The sequence below is a fragment of the Equus quagga genome, unplaced genomic scaffold, assembly GCF_021613505.1.
Source record: "Equus quagga isolate Etosha38 unplaced genomic scaffold, UCLA_HA_Equagga_1.0 203_RagTag, whole genome shotgun sequence".
NCBI classification, from domain to species: domain Eukaryota; kingdom Metazoa; phylum Chordata; class Mammalia; order Perissodactyla; family Equidae; genus Equus; species Equus quagga.
In genome coordinates, this window is record NW_025798627.1 from 9,843,912 (window position 1) to 9,865,796 (window position 21,885).

The following is a 21,885-nucleotide window of genomic DNA, read 5'->3' on the forward strand; positions in this document are numbered from 1 at the left end:
TCCCTGATTACTCCCATTTGGGGGCACCCTAATTTACTATGTTACTATTTTCCAGAGATTTATTCCAATAGAATGCACTTAATTTTCAATATGCCTCAGGGGTTCCACTAAATATAATCTAAAAATCTGCATGATTCCCCACTGAGCATTATCTCTGTTCTGAGCATAGGTTATATTATCTCATATTCCTGAAGGTTATTGCATTATGAAGCTAGAGAGTTGGAATTCAATGTGCTTTTTTTCAAGAAAATCACTAGAGTTCTTGAATGTAGACATACATTTGTTAAATCTATGAAAAGTGACAAAAAACAGGAATGTTTTCTTATGATATTTTATTACGGGCATCTGTAAGAAAAAAAGATCAACAACCACATACAAGCTTACAAAGTTAAATTGCAACAAATTCTCTGTGTTACTGTGACAAAAGAAGCCCCATAATTTGTTTTTTGTTGTTGTTGACTTTTACAGGATGAAGGGAGAGAGTCCCCTGAAGTGACACGCCAATAAATCTTTTTGACCGGAGACATGTACAGATGGTGTGCGTTTACGTTTTGAATGCAAGGCAACAATTCTGACCTAGAGTTTGAAAAGTGAAAGTACATTAGCACCATAACATGTGTCTTTAAAGCCTTCCCAAATGTTGGTAATCTTGACCAGCAATGACAAGAAAGGAGAAAAGCACCTTTAAAAGAGGATGATATCCAAGATTTAAATAATTGTGGCTTTTAAAATATTTCTTTAAATTCTTTTACTACATTATACCTTCTTTTTTTTTTTTTACCAATATTTTAGGAAGTAAATCAATGAAATTTATGTTTTACCAATTTATACATTTTTTTTTTTGTCTTCTGGGACATATAGAATTCATCTGTGTTTCTCACCAGGTTGAGGTAGTTGAAACAGGGAGGTCTTTTCTAATTTCCTGTTTGACTATTTCAGAAAGAAAGGTAATCTTTTAATGGTAAGCATAGTCATTGCTCTGCAAATGGGCTAGGATTCAAAGAATGTAACGCAGTGTTCTTGTAAGAGTGTTGAAGTTTATTTATTATAGCACCATTGAGACATTTTGAAATTGGAATTGGTAAAAAAATAGAACAAAAAGCATTTGAACTGTATTTGGTGGAACAGGAAAAAAAGTATTGTTTTTTGTCAAATTATACTTTTTCCAAAAATTTTGGAAATAAATAACTGGAATTTAGTTGGTCACTTGTACTGGTTGACAAAATTAAAACAAGAGGAACACATATGGAGTGTGAAACTTTTTGCTGGGGTTTCAGATAAGAGTTTGGTTTATAAAAAGCAAACAGGGCCAATGTCCACACCGAATTCTTGATCAGGACCACCAACATCATAGGGAGCAATATCTACAATAGGTAGTCTCACGGCCTTGCGTGTTCGATATTCGAAGACTGTTTTGCCCCATTCCCCAGTGTGTTTCTGTAAAAAAGAGCAGAAAAATGTAAGCAATCATGACATGACAATTACTTAGACACTTTCTCTGACTGACCAAGTTTAAAAAAAAATTTGCTGGAGGGGAATTGCCAATTTCCCATGTTATCTTCCATATGTCTGAGACCTGGTCCACTTCAAAGCCATAATTCTCCCAGTCGATAAACCATATTGTTAACCAAAAGCCTTAAAAGGCCTCAGGGTAAACCCAGCAGGGAGATTGCCATAGGCCAGGGCATTCTCAGAAGCCTTGGTAATGGTCATTACTACCAGGTATATAGCTGTTTACTAAGGAGTGGATAGGTCTCTAACAATGGAATTTGCTAATATTAGAAGTGAATTCTCCTTCTGTTCATAAATGGTAACAACAAGGAATTGATTTAAAGCTAACCTTTAAAATGAAAAGAAAAGCAGAGATTTTGGAGGTCTTATGATGGCTATGATGCAGACTATATAGTAACCATCCAGATTATCTGACAAAGTTTATATGATGGATTTAAATTTCAATTGCTTTCATTTCAACTAGTTTTCACCTAGAGGTTGAAAATATGTATTTATTTTTGGTAGTTTTTTAACATTCCCTGTGATGCATTGCTCGATTCTATTCTATTCTCACACCAAATGCTATCTTTTGTTCACCCTCATTATTTTTATTTCTTCTTTCCAAAATAATTAGCATGAGTGAACTAGAAATGCTAAGCTCTTTAGGATCCATGCTTATAAAAATGTTGTTACTTACAGTGCAACCATCCTCCAGAACTGTGTATGCAAATTTGCTGTTTCCTTCAGCCTTGAATTCGCCTTCATTTGACCCCATCAGCTTCAGGGCTTTCTTCACATTCCCGCTGGCTTGATCCATGTACGCAATGCTGTTTTTGCAGTGATACGTGATGTTCTGGGAGGCCCGACTGGAGAGAAGTCGGAGGAATGCCAGCTGGACATCAAGGACATCTTCAGGAAGGTCAGGATTGCCATAGCTAAACTGTGATAGGGAACAAATAAACCTCATCAAACATTTTTAGTTACAACACTATGTCAGGGATTCATGCAGTATACTATGGGCATTTTAGTGGAGGTTCATATGTTTTATGTATGAGTATTTTATATGTGAATACGCTTTTATTGTATGTATACCATATAATGTTAGAGTAAAAAAAGTCTTAAGAATTGAAACAAAAGTGGTGGTATACAAAGAATAGTTCAATCTAGCTTAGCTCTAGAGAGACAAGTTATAAAAGTAGCTACCCGAATATACAAAATCATTCGGGTTCCTCTATTTATTAACTAACTTTGCTTTGTGATGAACAAATGGGAGGAACCAAAAAAGTTAAGTAAGTAGGGATCACTAAGTTAGAAAAATGGTATATCCTCTCTTACCTGAAAGCCACCATCCACAGATTCTCCAAACCAAACATGTTTCTTCTCAGCACCAGAATCTGTCAACCACTTCTTACGTGGAACATTCGAAGGACTGGCATTTATGCATGTTTCCCCAGTCTCCATATTACAGAATACTTTAATAGCATCCAGCTTGCAACCTTGGTTAGGATCAACCCAATATTCTCCTGAATAGTCACAAAAAGGGACAATGGGAATTGGTTATAAAATCCAGTAATAAAGTTTGGACCAGAATGATATTGTTTGTTTACCTAGTGAGGCGTTCATAATGTTGCCCGCTAATGCATCTGTATTTTATAGTATAGCATAATAGAGAAACTTTTAGATTGAAATTATTGAGGTAAAAGAGTTAGCTATAACAATTAGAAAGCACTGAAGTAAAAATAGCATCTTGATACTGAACAATGAAGATAAACTAAGACAAGACATTTTGATTGGTGTATTGTATTTACTGAAATCTCTCTGTTTTTAAAGATGACCATCTATTTAAGGTAGTTTTGCTTAATAATGTAAGCTTTGTTTAATCTAGATTTATGTCAATAGGTCTAAACCTAAAGTCCCTATGACTGCTGATTGTCACCTATTTGAATTTCCAGAAATGACTCCTAACAAAGGCAAGTTTCCATGTCAAGATATTTGAAAGCTTGAAGTAATTTTGCCTTTCAGAAAGAATTAACCCAATACCTGCAAACCCTTACATTACTACCATATTCGATATAATTCTATATAATTTTCTGGAATTTTTCATTAATTGTTTCCTAAAATTTAATAATTAGATTTGTTACAAAAATTAAATTAAAATAAATAAATATTGCAATAATTAAATTGCAAATTATGTCTGCATCAAATTACATATATTTGATCCTGAAAACACAGTGATATACATTTCTTTATCACTCAAATAACTTTGTGATCATATGCAGAAATATATCAACCTATGATTTGTATAAGCTTTTCTACAAAACTGTCTTTAAATTTTCTTACATTTGGAATATCTTGAAGGTATTCATGTCATGTTTTAAGTACACCTGCAAAATTTATGTTTTCTTACTCACAATATCAAGCAGTTTCAATTCAACTAACATTATTTTTTTTTTTTAAAGATTGGCACCTCAGCTAACAACTGTTGCCAATCTTCTTTTTTTTTTGTCTGTCTGTTTTTTCTCCTCAAATCCCCCCAGTACGTAGTTGTATATTCCACTTGTGCATCCTACTATTTGTGGCATGTGGGATGCCACCTCGGCGTGGCCTGATCAGTGGCGTCATGTCCACGCCCAGGATCTGAACCAGCGAAACCCTGGGCCACTGCAGCGGAGCGCGCAAACTTAACCACTTGGCCACAGGGCCGGCCCCTCAACTAACATTCTTTAAGTACTATTTCTGCTATAAAAATGTTTCTATTCATTGTAAAAGCTTCCTCTTCCCTAAATTCTGATATAAGCAGCTTTCTCTGTAATCCTGTTGCCATGAGTGTGAAAGACTCCCCAACATACCACTTTTGAGTTCAGGATGGCAGAATTTCAGGTCTCTGCAGTTCCGAGCAGGGTTTTTGCGAGAACCATCAGGACTGATGAGGTTTTCTATTTGTCCATTGACTGATTTGAGTGAAGTCATAATCTCGTCAGTGTTGATTTTGAAATCCATTGGTTCATCTCCATAATATGGGGCATAACCACCAGATTTTTCAGGTCCAACAACTCCAGAGATGGCAGAAACCCCAGCACCACAGCATGGACCAGGAGCACCAGGAGGTCCAGGAGGGCCCGGTTGTCCTGGGTGGCCCGGGGAGCCCTAGGAAGGGAAGAACATACATCATTGAGGTGTACTTGTTTGGTCTCCACTGAAAGAATATGTTGCTAGCCCAAAAAATGAATTAAAAATAATTAATACATTGTGTACTATAATTATTTTAATAAAGGTTTATTTGGGTTGTTTTGTGGTCAAATGATAACCAATTTGTAATAACTATATCATTATCATTAAATTTGTTGTGCTCTACTGTTTAAGAATCGGTAGTGTTAGAGCACAAATTTTACTCTATCATGTTTCCTTCTGTATAAATGTAAGCAATTCTAATGCTGACACGACAAAGGGAATACAATCAGGAAGCCTAGATTCTGATCCCAGATTTGTCACTAATTTTATGTCTTTGGGCTAGTTACTTAACTTCTTTGTGTTTCAATCCCCATATGAGTAACTTGTGGGAATAATAATTTTTATTCCATTTACCTTAAAAGTGTGGGATAGAAAGGAATTAGGAATGTTGGTATCAATAGCAGAATAGGAATCACAGAAACTGTCTAAGCAGAATGTACCACTTACTTTCAAAGCATTATGATTCCCATAAGAGGGAGATCTCTAGCGTGAGATCAGCACCGGCAGAGTTCATTTGGTTAACTGGGCTTATGTCTTTATTCTGATATAACTGTTATCTGATCAAACTGTAAAAAAGGCTTTTTTTCTCCCTGTTGTTATAGAGTGATGGAGAAAGTCTTAATATGGTGGAGAATGTCTTAAAGTCATTGCTCATTTTCTAAATCAAGTTGGGTGAAAGCATTGTGTTTAACTCACTACCTCAGTTTTAAAATGTTGTAAAGTGTTTCTGAAAATGTGAAGATTATAGCAAATTAAATATACATATTTATGAGTGATGTCTTACCTCAGATCCTCTTTCACCTCTGTTACCTCGAGGCCCTGGTGGTCCAATGGGACCTGGATGTCCAAGTGTTCCGTCTTTGCCAGGGGGCCCACTGGGTCCAGCAGGTCCCTAAAAAATTATCATAATATCACAATGCTGGAATTCCTTCTGACAGTGCAAACACTTAAAAAATATGGACCTCCCAATATCTTTCTGTGGCACTTACTCTGGGGCCTGCAGGTCCTGGACTCCCGACTGCACCTTGGTGACCAGCAGGACCCTGAAAGAAAAGGCAGAGTGAATATAAGTGAAGACTTTGAACACATTTGGAAAAGTGTACCTTCATGATCAGATCAAGAAACATGGGGAGCAGGGCGAAATTTGATCTCCTTTTCCTTTACTCTCCCCATTGTCTCATGCCAACTGCTATTTCAAATAAGCCCTTGGATCCATTTCTCATCTCTTTTAGCATATACTTTTGGAGATGAACATTTGTCTACTATGGGTCTCTAGAAGTTGCCTATTTCATCAGCTAAAACACATTAAAGGGGGTTTTCTAACAAAATGGATGCACTTACCGGAGAGCCTGGGCTACCTGGACTACCAGGGAATCCTCGATGTCCTTTGATGCCAGTAGAACCACGTTCACCAGTTTCACCTTTGTCACCACGTGGGCCTTGGGGACCCTTTACAAACACATTTCAAATTAAGGTCATATACACATTGGAAAAACAAAATAGAATTTATAACAAGTCCATCGTATGACATTCTATTAGAAATCCCATTAACAGACACTGCATACATGGAACAATAAAGATTGTTCTTGTGGTTGTTTTGATTTTGGACTGATAATTGCATGGAACCCCATGTGTATATCCTTAGCCCCAAAGAACTTTTGGATTTTGAATTGCTTTCTATATCATCAAAGGAAAATTTAAATTCTGCTCCATAGTTATGTATTTTGTCATCCCCTTGTCCTGAACATGCCAGAAAATACAATATTCCCTACACTGCAGAATGAGTTTTAAAAAAAGACTTACAGGAGCACCTCGGGCACCAGCAGGACCTGGGGCACCAGCAGGACCAGCAGGGCCCTAAAATAAAAACAAACGAACAGACACACACGGAATTGCTTATTTATTGATATAATTTTGTTTTATTTAAAAGTTGATAATTTCATTGTGATGGAATAATAGTATGCATAGTTATTGAAAGTGCGTATCATTTTCTCCTTCAAAGTCCTGTAAATATCTTTCCCAGGAGGTCTGAGCAGGAAAGCTGAGAAAGTCCTATTAATTCAGCCTTGCATTTACCCAGGGAATATACATTCGGTTTAGTCAACACTGTTTTGAATTTTAGTAATGAATTCTTCGTTGACTACTGCCAGAAATGTCACACATAACTTTATTACCACACTTGCCTAAGGAATGACTAGCGTGAAAACTGTAAAACAAATGATAGTGGATCTTTCAATGAGCAGATATGACATTCAATCTTCTGCCTGCTGATCTCTTTACTGAGGAAAATAGACAAGTAAAGAAAGATGGTGCTTATTAGAACTCACACTTTCTCCTCTGTCACCATTCTTTCCAGCTGGACCCACAGGACCAGGTGGGCCTGGATGACCAGGAGCACCAGGGGCACCAGGAGAGCCATTTTCACCACGATCACCCTGTGGAAAAATTCACAGATCCAAAATAAATATGATCAGCAGTTATGGCTTTAATTACACAAACCTATTGTACACGTGTTTTTATACCTTGCCACCAGGAGCTCCATCTCGGCCTGGCAGGCCATCTGATCCAGGGTTTCCCTGATTAAAAAAAAAAAAAGGAGAAAAGAAATAAAATTCTTTGGAACTATTTAAATACCATCTAAGCCGTGCATTCTCAATGGGAGCAATATCCTCCTAAAGAGGATAAATATTAGTTCTTGGGAGTGAAAAATCTTAGATATTACAACAGGTGTGGCCCTTCAAAGGATGATAATACCTTAACTGATACGCAGTGTATCTGTGGTACTAAAATTTCATGGGGTGAAAGAGGGAGAATTAGTTAGGGGAAAAAAGTCTAAAAAGGATCTTTACAGGAGAGATAATAAATAAAAGTTTGACAGACAGTAATTTAAGCTGATAATGGAAATTTACAATGTAAGAAAAAGCTAATCACAGATAACATGCAGAACATTTTCACCCAGAAGGAATGTTGTAAATTGGGGCTCTCCCTACCCCCAACTTATTTCTTTATTTAGCGAGAGACCATATTCTTCTCCACTAACGATCAATCATTGGGTAAATACTAACAAACGTGAATAGTTGAGGCTAGTCTAAGTTGTAATAGAAAGAACATCTGTTATAGAGGGGAAGGAGAACTCTGGCATGTGACAATATTTACACTCGTAGACATTAAGGTCCAATTTGACCCTTGCTTAAATAAATTATCAAGTATTACCTGGTTGACTGGACATTTCCTGAGGACTAGTACTTACATCTCTTCCAGGTTCACCAGCTGTACCAGCCAGACCAGGCAGACCCTGAGGTCCAGGAGGACCACGTTCTCCATTGTGGCCAGGAGCTCCTGGTTTCCCACTTTCACCCTGTGTACAAACAAATAAAAAGCATTTTAACTTAAGAGATCAATTAATATGATGTTATCAGATGTCTTTATTTCCCAGAGAAAAACCTTGTTTTATTCAATTTCTATTGAATTTGTTCCTAAAACTATCCCCAGCATGAGAGAAAAGCTCTGAGGAAGCAAGCTTCTTGTGTTTTCCAACTTTCCCAGTGACTCTGGATCCCAAAGGGCTGAGTTATCACATTAATTATCATATTCAGAATGCATTCTAATATGAGATGTATAAATAGACATGGCTATTGTAAAAAAAAATGACAAGCCATCATGAAACTATAGGTTTAGGGTGACCATTAGAATTAGGTTACAATGAACATTTGGCTCATATACATTTACTAGATATGTTCATATCATTTGAATACACTTCAATGCTATATTTTAATTTCATTACAATATTATATGACAATTTGTTGAAAGAGAGGTGCTCAAAGTGTCAAAATGTGAGCCCTAATAAAACAGAATTTTATTACCCCATTGGCTAAATGGATATTTAAGACCCTAAGCACTAGGATGTCATAGCAATATTAGTGAAAGAAAATCAAGAGTGCAAAACGAATAGAGTTGATGGATAATTGGTATCAATTAAAGGCTTTCAAAGGTCTATTAGCTGACATTATTTCCCTCTTCAAGGCTAACAGTCAACAAGCTAAAGAATGCTCATAACTTTCCTAACCAGAGGTATTTGAGATGGCAAGATATTTTTCTGTGACATAAATTTATTTGTGTTTATGTTCAAGGCTGGTCTATGATGTGCATTGTTTTTGTGTTCAACATCCTTTTAATAATATGCATGCTTCCTGAAAATTTGAAAATATCAAGAATTTGCATCTGTTACAGGAAAACTTATTCATACCATACTTGATATGGTTATGTGATCTCTGAAGTCTATCAAAGGAAACAAGAGTCCAGTGAAAGACGGCCACACTCACCTTGACGCCCTGTGGGCCAGGACTTCCTCTAGCACCTGGCATGCCTGGTGGTCCTGCAAGACCCCGTGCTCCGGTAATTCCTATAAGTCCAGATGGGCCTGGAACTCCCTGTTGTGAGAGAGAATGAAGCCTTAGCTCTTCTTTAGGTGATTATGTTCTCCTGTACTGAATTTATGATTAAAAATAAAAGAGTATTGTCAATCAATAGAGTAACGAAGCCACTCACTCACCGGAGGGCCCTGGGGGCCGGGTGATCCCTTCTCACCTGGTTGGCCAGCATCACCTTTCGGTCCAGACACCCCAGGGCTGCCAGGAGAACCACTGCTACCAGGTGGACCTGCGGGCCCATCTTTGCCTGGAGCACCACTGGGGCCTGGGGGGCCTGGGTTACCCTACAAAGAAATGTTTGAAATTTGAGTATTTTGTAATGAAAAAGTGAATTTTTCTTTCCTCTTTTTTTTGCTTGTATTCACATAATTTCATATGAGATTTAACACAAAGAAAAGTAGCAATGGATAAGTTTCTCATCCTATGCATATATGAATGCTTCTTATGGAATATATGGTGGAAAAATACTTTAAAAAGGACTTACATTACTACCAGGAGGACCAGGAAGACCACGAGCACCAGGGAAGCCAGCAGCACCCTGTGAAATGATAACATATTTTTGAATTTCAATAGTTAAGTAGAACAAATAACCACTGAAAACAAATATAAAGTATAAGAAATGTGGTAGGATTCGCATTCTACCCTGGGGTCACTCATGGCTTGTTTTTCCTCTTGGAACTTACATATAAGTCATGTATGATGATTAAAATCTTTATACTGGCCTTAGGGATCTAGTGCTTTCAAAGCAGTTTTTATACAGATTGATATTAATTCATACTTTTCAATAAGAGTTAAGAGGATCAATACTTACAGGACCACCAGGACTGCCACGTTCACCTTTGACTCCCTGGGGACCAGGGGGACCCTATATGGAATGAAGGTGGAAATGGAAATGGCTTATAAGAATAGCACCAAAATCAAAATTTGGGAGAAGCAGTAAGCCTTTGAAAAACAGTAACTCTACTTATTGTGATAATCATTTTCAATATATACATATGTCAAATCATTATGTTGTGTACCTTAAACTTATACAATGTTATATTTTGATTGTATCTTAATAAAGATGAAAAAAATGACAACAGAAACGACAACCTACAGCAAAAAAGCCTCAAAAGCCAAAACCCAGTAATTCTATGAAGGTGAAGTAACTTGATTAAGGTCATATGTAGACTGTTGCAGCCAAGCTTCAAACTCGGAACTATATTCCCATGAAGACTGTCCTCTCGTCACCGTGACCAGCTCTCTCAGTGTGAAATATGAAATTACTGATAAACCTACATGCTGTCCATTAGCAGGCTTAGGGAAAGAGAAAACTTACAGCAGGCCCAGAGCCTCCAGGAGGTCCTGCGATTCCAGGGGGGCCTCCTTCACCTTTCTCTCCAGGAGCGCCTCTTTCTCCTTTAGCACCAGGCTCACCGTTCTGTCCCTAACCCAGAAAGAACAACAGACTGTGAGCTGACATCCTTCACAACACTTGGCTTAGAATTTCATTGCTTCAGAAAATAGAATTCTTCAGGTAGAGAGATATTGAGAGGGAATCGGAGAAGAAGGCTCTCTGAAGAAATAGCAAAACAAAGTCAATCAAAATATTCCCATGACAAAAGAAAATGATCAAGAAAGCATTAAGATGTACGTTATTTGTCATAAGGGAGAATGTCTCTCCAAGGATTGTGCGTTTGAAAGTGAGCACCAGTAAATTCATTTGAGAAAGACGGGGCTTAGAGCTAATTTTAATTAGTTTCATCCTACAATGGAAACTCTTTTAAAATTCTCAGAGCGCTCTTAAATCTTGGGTGTTGTTACTTCATTACCATAGCATAAAGGCGAGACAGGTGTTTTTGTCTCCCTTTTCTAAAGAGCAAGAATAGAAATAAAGTAAAAAAAAAAAAGGAATAGGGATAAAATGACCCTATAGAGAATGAATGGCTGAGGCAGGGCTAGAATCCAGACTTGACTTATACTTCTGCTATTTTTCAGCGAGTTCCTGATTCTAGGCTGTGTGACGTGTATGTTTTAGTGTTCATACTTACAGGAGCACCAGGGAAGCCAGCAGGTCCTGGAGGCCCAACTTCACCTCGCTCCCCCTGAAGTGAAAAATACCCTCGTTGGCCCCAGTGAAAACATCTTCCCATAGGGAGCATACATCATCCTTGATATTATCTTATCTTTCCTTTAAGCTGGAAGCTAACTAACATAGTTTAATCTCTAAAGATGTTTCCATTTCTTAAGGAAATTAGGAGTGGACAACACCAGAATCATTGATTCCTTCTGCCTCTGACTGTGATATTATTTACAAGAAAAATAATTTGAGAATTTTGAAGTGTTTAACACATTTAGTTGTATAACTTCTAAAAATGTAAAGATTTAATAATATGGTAAAAGGGTTGAGAAATTAATCAATTAATTAATAAATTAAAAATATTTACTATACAGTCATGTGCCACAAAACAATGTTTTGGTCAAAGAGCACATATATGACAGTGGTCCCCTAAGATTAGTACCATAGAGCCCAGATGTGTAGTAGGCCATACCATCCAGGTTTGTGTAAGTACACTCTGTTATGTTCACGCAATGATGAAATTGCCTAATGACACATTTCTCAGAAGATATCCCCATTGTTATGCGGTGCACGACTGTATATCTCTCCTTCACGGATCCTGCAGTGGAGAATTTTATATCTAGAAGGAGCCTCAGGCAAAGATCTACAGGTTTAAGAAGAACTCATTTACAAGTGTATATTACTTGTGCAATTTTTATATTTTTTCCAGAATTATTTAGGAAAGAAGGCATGATTTTAAACTGTTTCCTGTGAATTTTAGATTTAAGAACTTTAACTTGCCCTGCATGTCATGATTGCTAAAGACAGAATCCCACTGTTGAGACTCAGCACCTAGGCAGAATTGCTAAAGGGGGAAGCACGAGTAGTTGCTGCCTGTGTGGGGTTAAAAAGTATGTTGAAATGTCTTTAACACTCACAGGGCCACCACGAGGACCAGCTATACCCGGAAGTCCAGGAGCACCACCTTCACCCTTAAAAAAGAGAAAAAATAATAACATTGCCCTGCATCCAAAAAGCCAAGGACAGTTTCTTTTTGTTTCTGAAAAGTGTTACGTGTTACCTTATCTCCAGGCTGACCAGCTGGGCCAGGGGGACCAATGGGACCAGTAGGACCCTAAAGAAAACAGAAATACATTTTTAACTTTGAAGATAAAAAGCACCATTTTTCCTACTAATCACACAGAGAGTATATAGACATACCATTCATCTAAAAACTAAAGAATATGATTTGTTTTATGGCTTGAATGATATGCTCTTCCCTCAGTGTGTAAATACTACAGAGCTTAATCAACACAAGATTCTATGGAGATGATACCAAAGGACTGCAAGATTCAGTGGCAATTTATTGATTCATCTTTCTTTCTATGGCAGAAGAAAAATAAGATGTGGTATAAGATCTCAGAGTAACATATTTTAAAAATTAAAGTACATTGCCTTATTCAACTGCTTGATAATTCAGAATGTTTCATTTAACTACTCAAAGTATCATTATACATACTAAAGTTTTCAAATTGACATTTCCAAATATTAAAGTTTTACTTATATTATATAAATAAAATATTAGGTGTTTTTTTTTTAACTGGATGATGGCTACCCATTTGGTCTGTCAAAAGCGAAGTATTTATAAATTTCTTTAAGGCAACTGCAGTAAATATACTATCTACATAATGGCTTAGTTATGTTTATTTGCTATAGTCATAGCTAGAAGATGTTTGCCAAAGTGAAGAGAATTGACTGTAACGTTTTTTGTATACTTTTATTTTGAAATAGTTATAGACTCACAGAAGGTTGCAAAAGAATATACAGGGAAATACTGTGCACCTTTCTCCCCGCCTCCCTCAATGTTACATCTTACACGATTATAGTAAAATATCAAAGCCAAGAAATTGACATGGGTACAATCCAGAGCTTATTCGGGATTTGCCAGTTGTACATGCACTCGTATGTGGGTATGCACGTATGTAGCTCTAAACAATTTTATCACATGCGGCCTTTAATGGCCACCACCATAATCAAGATACTCAAATGTACAATCACCATAAGACTCCCTTTGCCACCTCTTTCTAGTTACACCCATCTCCCTCTCCCTCATTCCTGACTCCTGGTAACCACAAAGCTGTTATTCATCTCTACAATTATGTTATTTCACGAATGTTACATGAATGGAATCATGCATTATGTCTCCTTTTGAGTTTGACTTGTCTTCATTCAGCATGATATCCTGGAGGTTTGTATAAGATGTATGAGATGGTGCATGTACCAATAGTTCACGCCTTTTTATTGCTCAGTAGTATTCCATGTATCAATGCACCATAGAATTACAGTGTTTTTTAAAATCAAAAATTTCTTCACGAGTAGTATTGATTATCTTGGATTTTAGAGACTTATTATGACTTTAGCTGGTAACCTTTATCATACTTCTGAGATTTTTCCATTCTCAGGTCACTATTGAACTACCAGGTAGTGATAGATATAAATCAGAAATTTTAACAGTCAAGCCATTTGGCTCTTCTTAATGCCCAGACGGTGGCAAAGTATGGTCTAACTTGTGAGGAGTTTGGGGAAAAATAGAAGTTGAGGTATGGGACTATTCCATATCACATACAGGTAAGTCCTGTTTCTGCCGATGGGGAGTACTCACCCTTGGACCATCTTTCCCTGGAGCACCGTCAGCACCTGCACTGCCTGGTTCACCCTGTCAAATAAAAGCCAGCGTCATCAGAGTAGAAGTCTCTTCAATGAAAGTCTGCTAAGAACAGGAGCAACCCTCAAGACTTGGTGTGATGAATAGCGGGTGTTCTGATTAATAGTTGCTGTAGGAACACATCTCAAACTTCGCTTACTAGAAAATGGTAACATTAAGTTTAAAAATAGATCACTTTCCAGCAATGTTGCTTTCCTTTAACTACAAAGGTCTGTTTTATTATATAAATAACAGAAAATAAGTTAGTACCTTGTCACCCTTTACGCCGGGGCCTCCAGGACCTCCTCTTTCTCCAGGCATCCCTTGCAGACCAGGAGTACCAGCAGCACCAGGTGGCCCAGGGGCACCAGCAGGGCCCTGAAATTAAAGGAGAAATAGTAAGTCACAAGAAAAAGATGGAATGCATTTTGTAAAATCTAGGTCAATTGAATTATTTGGAGTTACCTTTCCTCCTTCGGGACCGGGGGGACCAGCTCCACCTCTAAGTCCGGGGGGCCCTGCTGCTCCAGGAGGTCCACGTTCACCTGGGGCACCAGAATCACCCTATAGTAGCAAAATGTGGTATCTCTGTTAGAAAAGTGAATGCTAAATACAAATCAAAAACACCCTAAGTTGTATTATTTTGATGCAGACCACTAGATTCTTATATTTTCTTAACAATTTGGAAATTTTTAAAATTATAAAAAAATTTTGATCAACTGAATGAGAACTGGAAACTTAAAAAGAATCTAAACAAGGAAACTGACCCCTGGTCTAAAGAGCTAGCTCCAAAACTATTATTATTTTATTCACAAGGGTGAGTTTTTACAGTTCTTCTACTAAAACAGTTTTCCTATATAGAATCAATATACTGGAAAGATTTTTCTTTTGAAATTTCAGGCCCATAGGCAATTGTATGGTATTTACTAATGTCAGAGAATTTGATTTTCCAGATGAAGCAAATTTAATGTATTGGAAATATCTCAAGTTACCCTAAGTGTGTTCACCAAACATTTGGAATGTTGTGCTTCTAAAAAAAAAGAGCATTTTGGTTTGGTATACTAAAAGTGTGTCACTAATCAATTGCTCTATAACATGCTGAAGAAATTAGAAAATAAATGGAAATATTTACCTTGCCTCCTGGAATTCCTGGTGAGCCGGCTTCACCCTTTGGACCCTATGAGATCAGCATTGTATGGTTAGGCCTACGTCACAATACATGTTATATAAATATAAGCAAGGTATACATGTGACCTTGCACACTGTACAATTTGTTAATTCTTGAGTTATGTACTCTTTCTTTAGTTCCTTTTATTTTATGGCAAAATTCAAACTTTCTATGTAATAGTTACAATGGAATAATTTTTCTTTGTTTTGTTATAACTATTTCAAAACTAAATGTGAAAACTCAGATACTTTGGCATGAGAAAATGCAAAAGTTAATAACTGATGAAAGATTACTGTTTATTCTTTTGGTTTCTGAGTTTTGAAAAAATGGCATGCAACTTACTGGTTCACCAGGTTTTCCATTTTCTCCTGGAGGACCGCTCGTGCCAGGCAAGCCCTACAAAGAACCATATTTGTATTGTATAATTACTTCAAACATTGCTTACTGAAAACCTCCTCATAAGTAAACATGTTTCTGAAAAGTATTCAAATAATGGCTTAAGTGGTCTTTTTAAGGGTGGAAAATTTGTGGCTCTCAAAATCTAATGACAGAGATGTGATATTCATACCTTACAAATCTATTCATCTCCCTCTATTCTCTCTGTTGCTGCATATAAATATGAATTGATGAGTGTGGTGAGATGGATGTAGCTTTATGGATTTAAATTATAATGGAAACAAGTATAAAGTATAGAATTATGTAAGCTTAATTATTTGTTTTTAATTATTAATGCACTCATTCTGGAATAGATATGGAAGTTAAGCCTTAACATTGTCTGTCATTTTATGTCAAAGTAGAAGACAGACCCACAAATTTTAAGCTTACGATGAACTGTAATCTATTGGTGTCACAAAAAAAATTGACTGACAAATAAAAGTTAACTGACAAGTTAACTCAACAAATACAGGTATCAAAGGGAAGTACTTTGTTCTCTGGTAAAAGCAGGTGCTCAATGACATTTAAATAACAAGTTCTTACTTGTAATCCTTGTGGACCAGGGAGTCCTGCATCTCCTTTGTCACCAGATGGCCCCTATGTAGAAAAATATAATAAGACGCTCCATTATAAAATATCCTTTCATATTTAGTCCACACAGTTTTCATTTCACCAGGTGATTGCTTAATATAAAAAGTAACAGAGTATGGGGCTGGCCCAGTGGTGCAGCAGTTAAGTGTGTATGGGGTTCGCCGGTTTCGATCCCAGGTGCGGACATGGCACTGCTTGGCAAGCCATGTTGTGGTAGGCCTCCCACATATAAAGCAGAGGAAGATGGGCACTGATGTTAGCTCAGGGCCAGTCTTCCTCAGCAAAAAGAGGAGGATTGGCAGCAGATGTTAGATCAGGGCTAATCTTCCTCAAAAAAAAAAAAAAAAGTAACAGCGCAAAGGAGGGCAGAGTCTGGCCTGTGGAAGCAAGGCAAAGGAGATATGTATAATATAAACTTTACCCAGTCAGCATTTAGTGAGCTAAGTAAGTAAGCAAGCTTTGTAAATGCTTTCATGAACTATAATGACATAGTGGTAGAGATTATATAATTCCCAAAGTCTTTCCCCTGTCCCACTGCCACCCACTTCCATCTCTAATTTATGTGAGTAAACTTACCGTAGGTCCTGGGGGACCCTGAGGTCCAGTTTCACCATTCTTTCCAGCAGGACCCTAAAAAAAAAAAAAAAAGAAAAACAGAGAAGCAGAGTTAATAAAAATAACAGAGAGAAGTCATGGGGTTGGAGATAAATGCCTCTATTAGAAAGCTGGATATAAGCTGATGAAAGCTACATACCGGAGGGCCAGGACCTCCAGGGCCACCTCGTTCTCCATTCTTGCCAGGAGCACCCTAAAGCAGAAGTGACCAATATTTACTAATTCTCAAAAGAAAAATCACTCACCGTATTGTTCCCTCATTCTTTTGATATGCCTCCTCCATACATAAGTACAAACATAAACTACTTTCTAGAACTAGATTCCCATAAATATCATCATTCTTTCCCAAAAAAGTTTTTACTACAAAAACATATTTTAGCTCCCTTCTCACATGATATTTGGATTTTCATATACTCTTCCATGCTTTGAAATGGAGATCAAGTTTTGGCCCTCTCTGCACTTCCAGATGGGGGGTAAAGGCCTTCTGTCAAATATTTGTTGAAAAATGAAGGGAGGAACTCACATCATTTCCTTTAGGACCAGGGAAACCCATGACACCAGGCTGACCTCGGGGGCCAGATGGGCCTGGAGGACCTGGTCGACCACTTTCTCCTTGGCTTCCCTAATGAGAAAAAACATTACATTAACAGAGGTTTGACAAATATTTGATAAAGATATACAATACACATATCAAGACTATACAATATATATCAAGGCTAGACCAAACTATGCATTCCATTATTCACTGGACTTGTAAAATGAAATGTTAAATATGTACATACTGGAGGTCCTGGTTTCCCATCGCTGCCTGGTCCTCCTGGGCTCCCGGGAACACCCTAAATTAAAGAAATTAGCCCGGTGATTTAAAAATGATCATTTAAAAAAAAAAGAAAACATAGATCTATCTGTAAAATTTTGAGATTTCCACTTACACATTCGCACACATTTTTTTCTGTATATCAAGTGTCTTAGTTAAGTGTTCTATATTCTGCTCTTCCTCAATCAATCCTAGCCTGTTTTCTTAAAATAATTTTGCTTTGTTTTGAGCCTATAAAGTATGTAGTCTGATTTGAGTTGTCTTTGATCCTTCTTCTCCACTTGCCTTGCTTCTTCCTAAATGACAGTGTCAATCAAACAAGTGTTTCTCTGTACCCTAATTCCTGGGCCTCCAGGGACACCGTCTCGGCCAGGTTCTCCAGCAGCTCCTCTGGGCCCTGCGGGGCCTGGACTACCGCGGTCTCCAGGGGCACCCTAAGAGGTGAAATAAGTCAACAAATATGTAAAAGAGCCTTCAATGACCTAGACATTGAGCATATTTATGCTACAACTAGAGAACATCCTTTGTTCTCTGAGAGAGAGTTCGTATGTTGCTGACGTACTCTGTATAAAATCAGTTGTCTATTAGCTTGCATTATCCTGTTGGAAACATTTTGAAGCAACTCTGATGACTATCACATGCTTAAAAAAGCAATATTTAGTGGGCTTAATATATTTCTGTGTATATAAAGTTAAATATCTTTGATGACGTGAGATCATATCTATACAGCACATTAGTGTTTTCAAAGGACTTTCAAGAATTTGTTTATCTTATTCTTGCAAACGATGTTGAGATAAATAATTCCCAATTAACAAATAAGTTAAAGCATTCTTATGAAGTTTAAGTGACTAGCTTTAGTTACAAAGCTAGGAAAATGGCTGAGCAGGGGTCGGCATCATTGTTTTACATTGGGAATTATTATTTTTTTAAAACTCCAATATATTTCTTTCAGACTTTTAGGTTTCAGTTAATGGGAAACTGTAGAGAAGGATATATATTTTTGTAGCACTAGCATTTATGAAGACAGAAACTACAGTTATCTACCTTTTCTCCTGGAAGGCCATTTGGTCCAGCAGGTCCTCGGAATCCAGGCGCACCCTGGAAATAGTGAAAGGTAAATATTTCAGTCCAAAGCATTAAAACTTTTTCATAATTCTTGAGAGGCAAAAGAAATAGGCTCATGTTTTAAATGCTTCAAAATGATATTTGGGATTGAGTACTCAAGAAAAACCATGCCTCACCCTGAAGGTCTAGTTCTATGTAGATTATAGCGTTGTTTGCTTTTTAGATGCCCATGGAAAACGTACCCTTTCTCCTGCAGCTCCTGGAAGTCCATTTGCACCAGGTTCTCCAGGCGAACCATCTTTGCCATCTTCACCCTTAGCTCCTGGAATACCTGGAGAACCAGCTTCACCCTAAGAAACGATGTTCATAAAAGAGTAATGACTGAATTTGGTTGCAAAATTTTTACCTATTTACTTTCTAATTAGATTGCATTTCTCTAAGAAATAACCAAATCCATTGAGGTAATACTTACGCGTTCACCACGTGCTCCTGGCTCTCCTTTGGCACCATTCTTACCAGGCTCACCCTAAATGAAACAAAATCTTGACTTAAAAACAGGGAGAATAGACTAACAGAATCATCACCAGTGCCACTTGATTCAATTATAACACCACAGTGAAAGCAACATAAATTCAACTGAACAAGAGGAAAAACCCTGTTATTCATATTTTTGTTGTGAGAATTAAGCCCCACCTTTCTGGCAACAAAGGAAAAATAGGCAACTTACCGCAGGCCCTCGCTGTCCAGGAGCACCATTAGCACCAGATGGTCCTGGAGGACCCCGGGCTCCTATCAGTCCAGGAGCTCCAGGAATGCCAGCGGGACCCTAAGAACAACCCAAGAAGACTAACATTAGTCAACCTTGAACTTTTCTTTCTGAATAGCTAGCTTAAAACATTGCAAATGTATTGTTACGCAAAATGCAAAGGAAGTCAATAATGTATGTGTGGATGAGAAGAGGGTGAGAGGTGGGGGTGTCTTACCATTTCACCTTTACCACCAGGACTACCACTAGCCCCAGGAGGGCCCTAGAGGGGAAAAAAAACATATTAATAATAATGCAAATAGTGTACATATATTTGAAGTTGTTTATATATTTGCAAAATAAAGTTATTGGGGGGTGTTGTGCTTTATAGAGATTAGATGATTCCTCCGACTATAGCATACACATAAAAGGTAGGCAAAAAAAATCATTATCTGAATAAATTAGAGATAATATGCACATGGTCTAGATTATTAAATAAAAATAAATAGAAGAGGTTTTGGTCTTGTTTTTTCTTTGAATTTTCTGATTGGTGATTAGTTTGGGGCACATTCTTTGAAGTATCAGATTATTATCTATCCTTTACTCTGTCATATAAACAAAAAATTCATAAATTCTAGAAGAATGCAAACCTCAAAAACTACCTTTTTAGTACTGTATTTATTACAGTAGAGTCACTGCAAAGCACTAAGCAACATTTGTTTTCAAAAAATAATTTTAATTGATAGCAACATTAAAACGTATGCTTTCATGAAATGAGTGTAGCACCACTCTCCCTCTCTCAAAGGCCATATTTGCTACTTACAGGAGGACCTGGAGCACCAGCATTTCCCTGAGGTCCAGGTTCACCTCTTTGTCCTGGGGCACCACTTGAACCAGGAGATCCCGCAGGTCCAACTTCACCCTAAGGGATAAACTCTATGTAGTCAGTTTCCCTTGCCAATTCTAATCTTTTAGCCAGTTTACCCTTCAGCCTTGTTTAAATCTGTCTCCCAAAGGCTGGAGTAGTATGAATATATACTCTATGAAGGAATCATTAATCATAAAGGCAGAGAAAAATGGCAACTATGTGTGTGTCTGTGTTATCTCTGTTTCCCCAAAATAGACTGGGAAAAGAGAAAGGCATCGGAAGAGGTATTAGGATAGTTGAATGTCTGGAATAACACTCCTTTTGGAATCAAGAAGAGGGCTTTAAAGATCTAAGTAGATAAAAGATATCCACTTGAGTTGTAAAAAAAAGTCACATTCAAGAAACAATCCAAGGATTTTCTGTTGTCTCCAAGCTATATTTATATTCTTCTATAGAAATACTTATTTACCTTAGCACCAGGGGAACCGGGGAATCCTGCAGTTCCAGGGGGACCAGGGGGTCCCTGAAAAAATGAAGTACAATTTCAAGAGCTCATCATCAAGTAAATGAAAGCTAACACTACTAGTAAATAATACGTGAGCACATACTCAGTACAGAAGACAATTATGCAGATAAAAATATTATTGATTCATAGATGAATATTATGTGGCGAAACAACGTGATAAAATAAAAAGAGAGTGAAGTCTAAAGTTAGAAAATTTGGAGCCCCTCACCCCACTTCTGCCATGATTCTGTGACTGTGCAGGTTATGCAGCTCTGAGCTCTCATTTATAAAATAGAGGGAACATGTTATCTATTTTGCAGGACTCTTAATTGTCATATCCAATACTGGCTATTAACTGAGAGTGTAAGCACCATACAGATGGTAGCAACTGGCCAAAGTATAACAAAAAGTATCGGAATTTTGTTCATGGGTTTAGTGTTTTTAGATTTGTTTACGGGCTTAGTGTCAGTTTGAATCAGAGGTTTATGAACAATGTTGAGTTTGGGGTCTACAATCCATATTATTCCAATATTCCACAATCTATAATTTCTCATTAACTTGAAGCAAATCAGGGTTAGATGAGAAGTTTCTTACCGGCTGTCCATCGCTTCCTCGAGCACCATCATTACCTCGAGACCCCTAAAAAGAGAAGTTTGTCTCAAGTATCTTCTTAATTCTAAAAGGCTGGTTATAAGTAATATTTTGACTAAAATTCTGACTCAATTGATGACTTTTCCACAAGTACATTAAAATCTGCCTACTAACTATATATTTTTAGTCAAATTGTTAAAATTCTGAGATATACAGCAATGATCTCATGTAGAAGAATTGGATTCTCTGTTTTACAGAACTGAATGTGAAATAATGGCTCTAATACCATATGCAAAGTTAACACTAAAAAAACAAAATCCTCAACAGAGATAATAACTAAAAAACTCTTACTTGTTTCCCTAGAATTATGGCTAAAATTTTATGGAGGTGACTTTAAATGCAATTTCATAGAAAAGAAATTTTCCCGCAGATTGTCACAGCCTGAAGACCTGGCTGAGACACTTATCTGTAATTGCACAAGGTCAGCAACAGTACTCACTGCGGCTCCCGGAAGTCCAGGTCGTCCTCTTTCACCAGGAGCCCCCCTAGGACCCTAGAGAATAAAATCAGAAGTATGGTTTTACTGTGAAC

The 21,885-nt window shown here is 37.3% G+C and overlaps 1 protein-coding gene across 1 annotated transcript in view; it reads right to left on the reverse strand.

Moving 5' to 3' along the window:
- Nucleotides 1–315: 315 nt before the first annotated feature.
- Nucleotides 316–21,885, reverse strand: part of LOC124233463 (collagen alpha-1(III) chain) — a 40,062-nt gene continuing 18,492 nt past the window's right edge. Inside the window, exons 13-51 of the mRNA XM_046650565.1 lie at nt 21,794–21,847; nt 21,298–21,342; nt 20,668–20,721; nt 20,154–20,252; nt 19,569–19,613; nt 19,313–19,411; nt 19,058–19,111; nt 18,828–18,935; nt 18,565–18,618; nt 17,856–17,954; nt 17,486–17,539; nt 17,227–17,325; nt 16,843–16,896; nt 16,665–16,718; nt 16,041–16,094; nt 15,405–15,458; nt 15,027–15,071; nt 14,360–14,458; nt 14,165–14,272; nt 13,853–13,906; nt 12,272–12,325; nt 12,129–12,182; nt 11,183–11,236; nt 10,471–10,578; nt 9,964–10,017; nt 9,637–9,690; nt 9,275–9,436; nt 9,045–9,152; nt 7,973–8,080; nt 7,245–7,298; nt 7,050–7,157; nt 6,526–6,579; nt 6,064–6,171; nt 5,712–5,765; nt 5,507–5,614; nt 4,341–4,638; nt 2,827–3,014; nt 2,189–2,431; nt 316–1,437 (exon numbers count right to left, since the gene is read on the reverse strand). Coding sequence (XP_046506521.1) covers nt 1,291–1,437; nt 2,189–2,431; nt 2,827–3,014; nt 4,341–4,638; nt 5,507–5,614; nt 5,712–5,765; nt 6,064–6,171; nt 6,526–6,579; nt 7,050–7,157; nt 7,245–7,298; nt 7,973–8,080; nt 9,045–9,152; nt 9,275–9,436; nt 9,637–9,690; nt 9,964–10,017; nt 10,471–10,578; nt 11,183–11,236; nt 12,129–12,182; nt 12,272–12,325; nt 13,853–13,906; nt 14,165–14,272; nt 14,360–14,458; nt 15,027–15,071; nt 15,405–15,458; nt 16,041–16,094; nt 16,665–16,718; nt 16,843–16,896; nt 17,227–17,325; nt 17,486–17,539; nt 17,856–17,954; nt 18,565–18,618; nt 18,828–18,935; nt 19,058–19,111; nt 19,313–19,411; nt 19,569–19,613; nt 20,154–20,252; nt 20,668–20,721; nt 21,298–21,342; nt 21,794–21,847 — 3,504 coding nt within the window. The 3' untranslated portion in view covers nt 316–1,290. The remainder of the gene's footprint in view (nt 1,438–2,188; nt 2,432–2,826; nt 3,015–4,340; nt 4,639–5,506; nt 5,615–5,711; nt 5,766–6,063; nt 6,172–6,525; nt 6,580–7,049; nt 7,158–7,244; nt 7,299–7,972; nt 8,081–9,044; nt 9,153–9,274; nt 9,437–9,636; nt 9,691–9,963; nt 10,018–10,470; nt 10,579–11,182; nt 11,237–12,128; nt 12,183–12,271; nt 12,326–13,852; nt 13,907–14,164; nt 14,273–14,359; nt 14,459–15,026; nt 15,072–15,404; nt 15,459–16,040; nt 16,095–16,664; nt 16,719–16,842; nt 16,897–17,226; nt 17,326–17,485; nt 17,540–17,855; nt 17,955–18,564; nt 18,619–18,827; nt 18,936–19,057; nt 19,112–19,312; nt 19,412–19,568; nt 19,614–20,153; nt 20,253–20,667; nt 20,722–21,297; nt 21,343–21,793; nt 21,848–21,885) is intronic.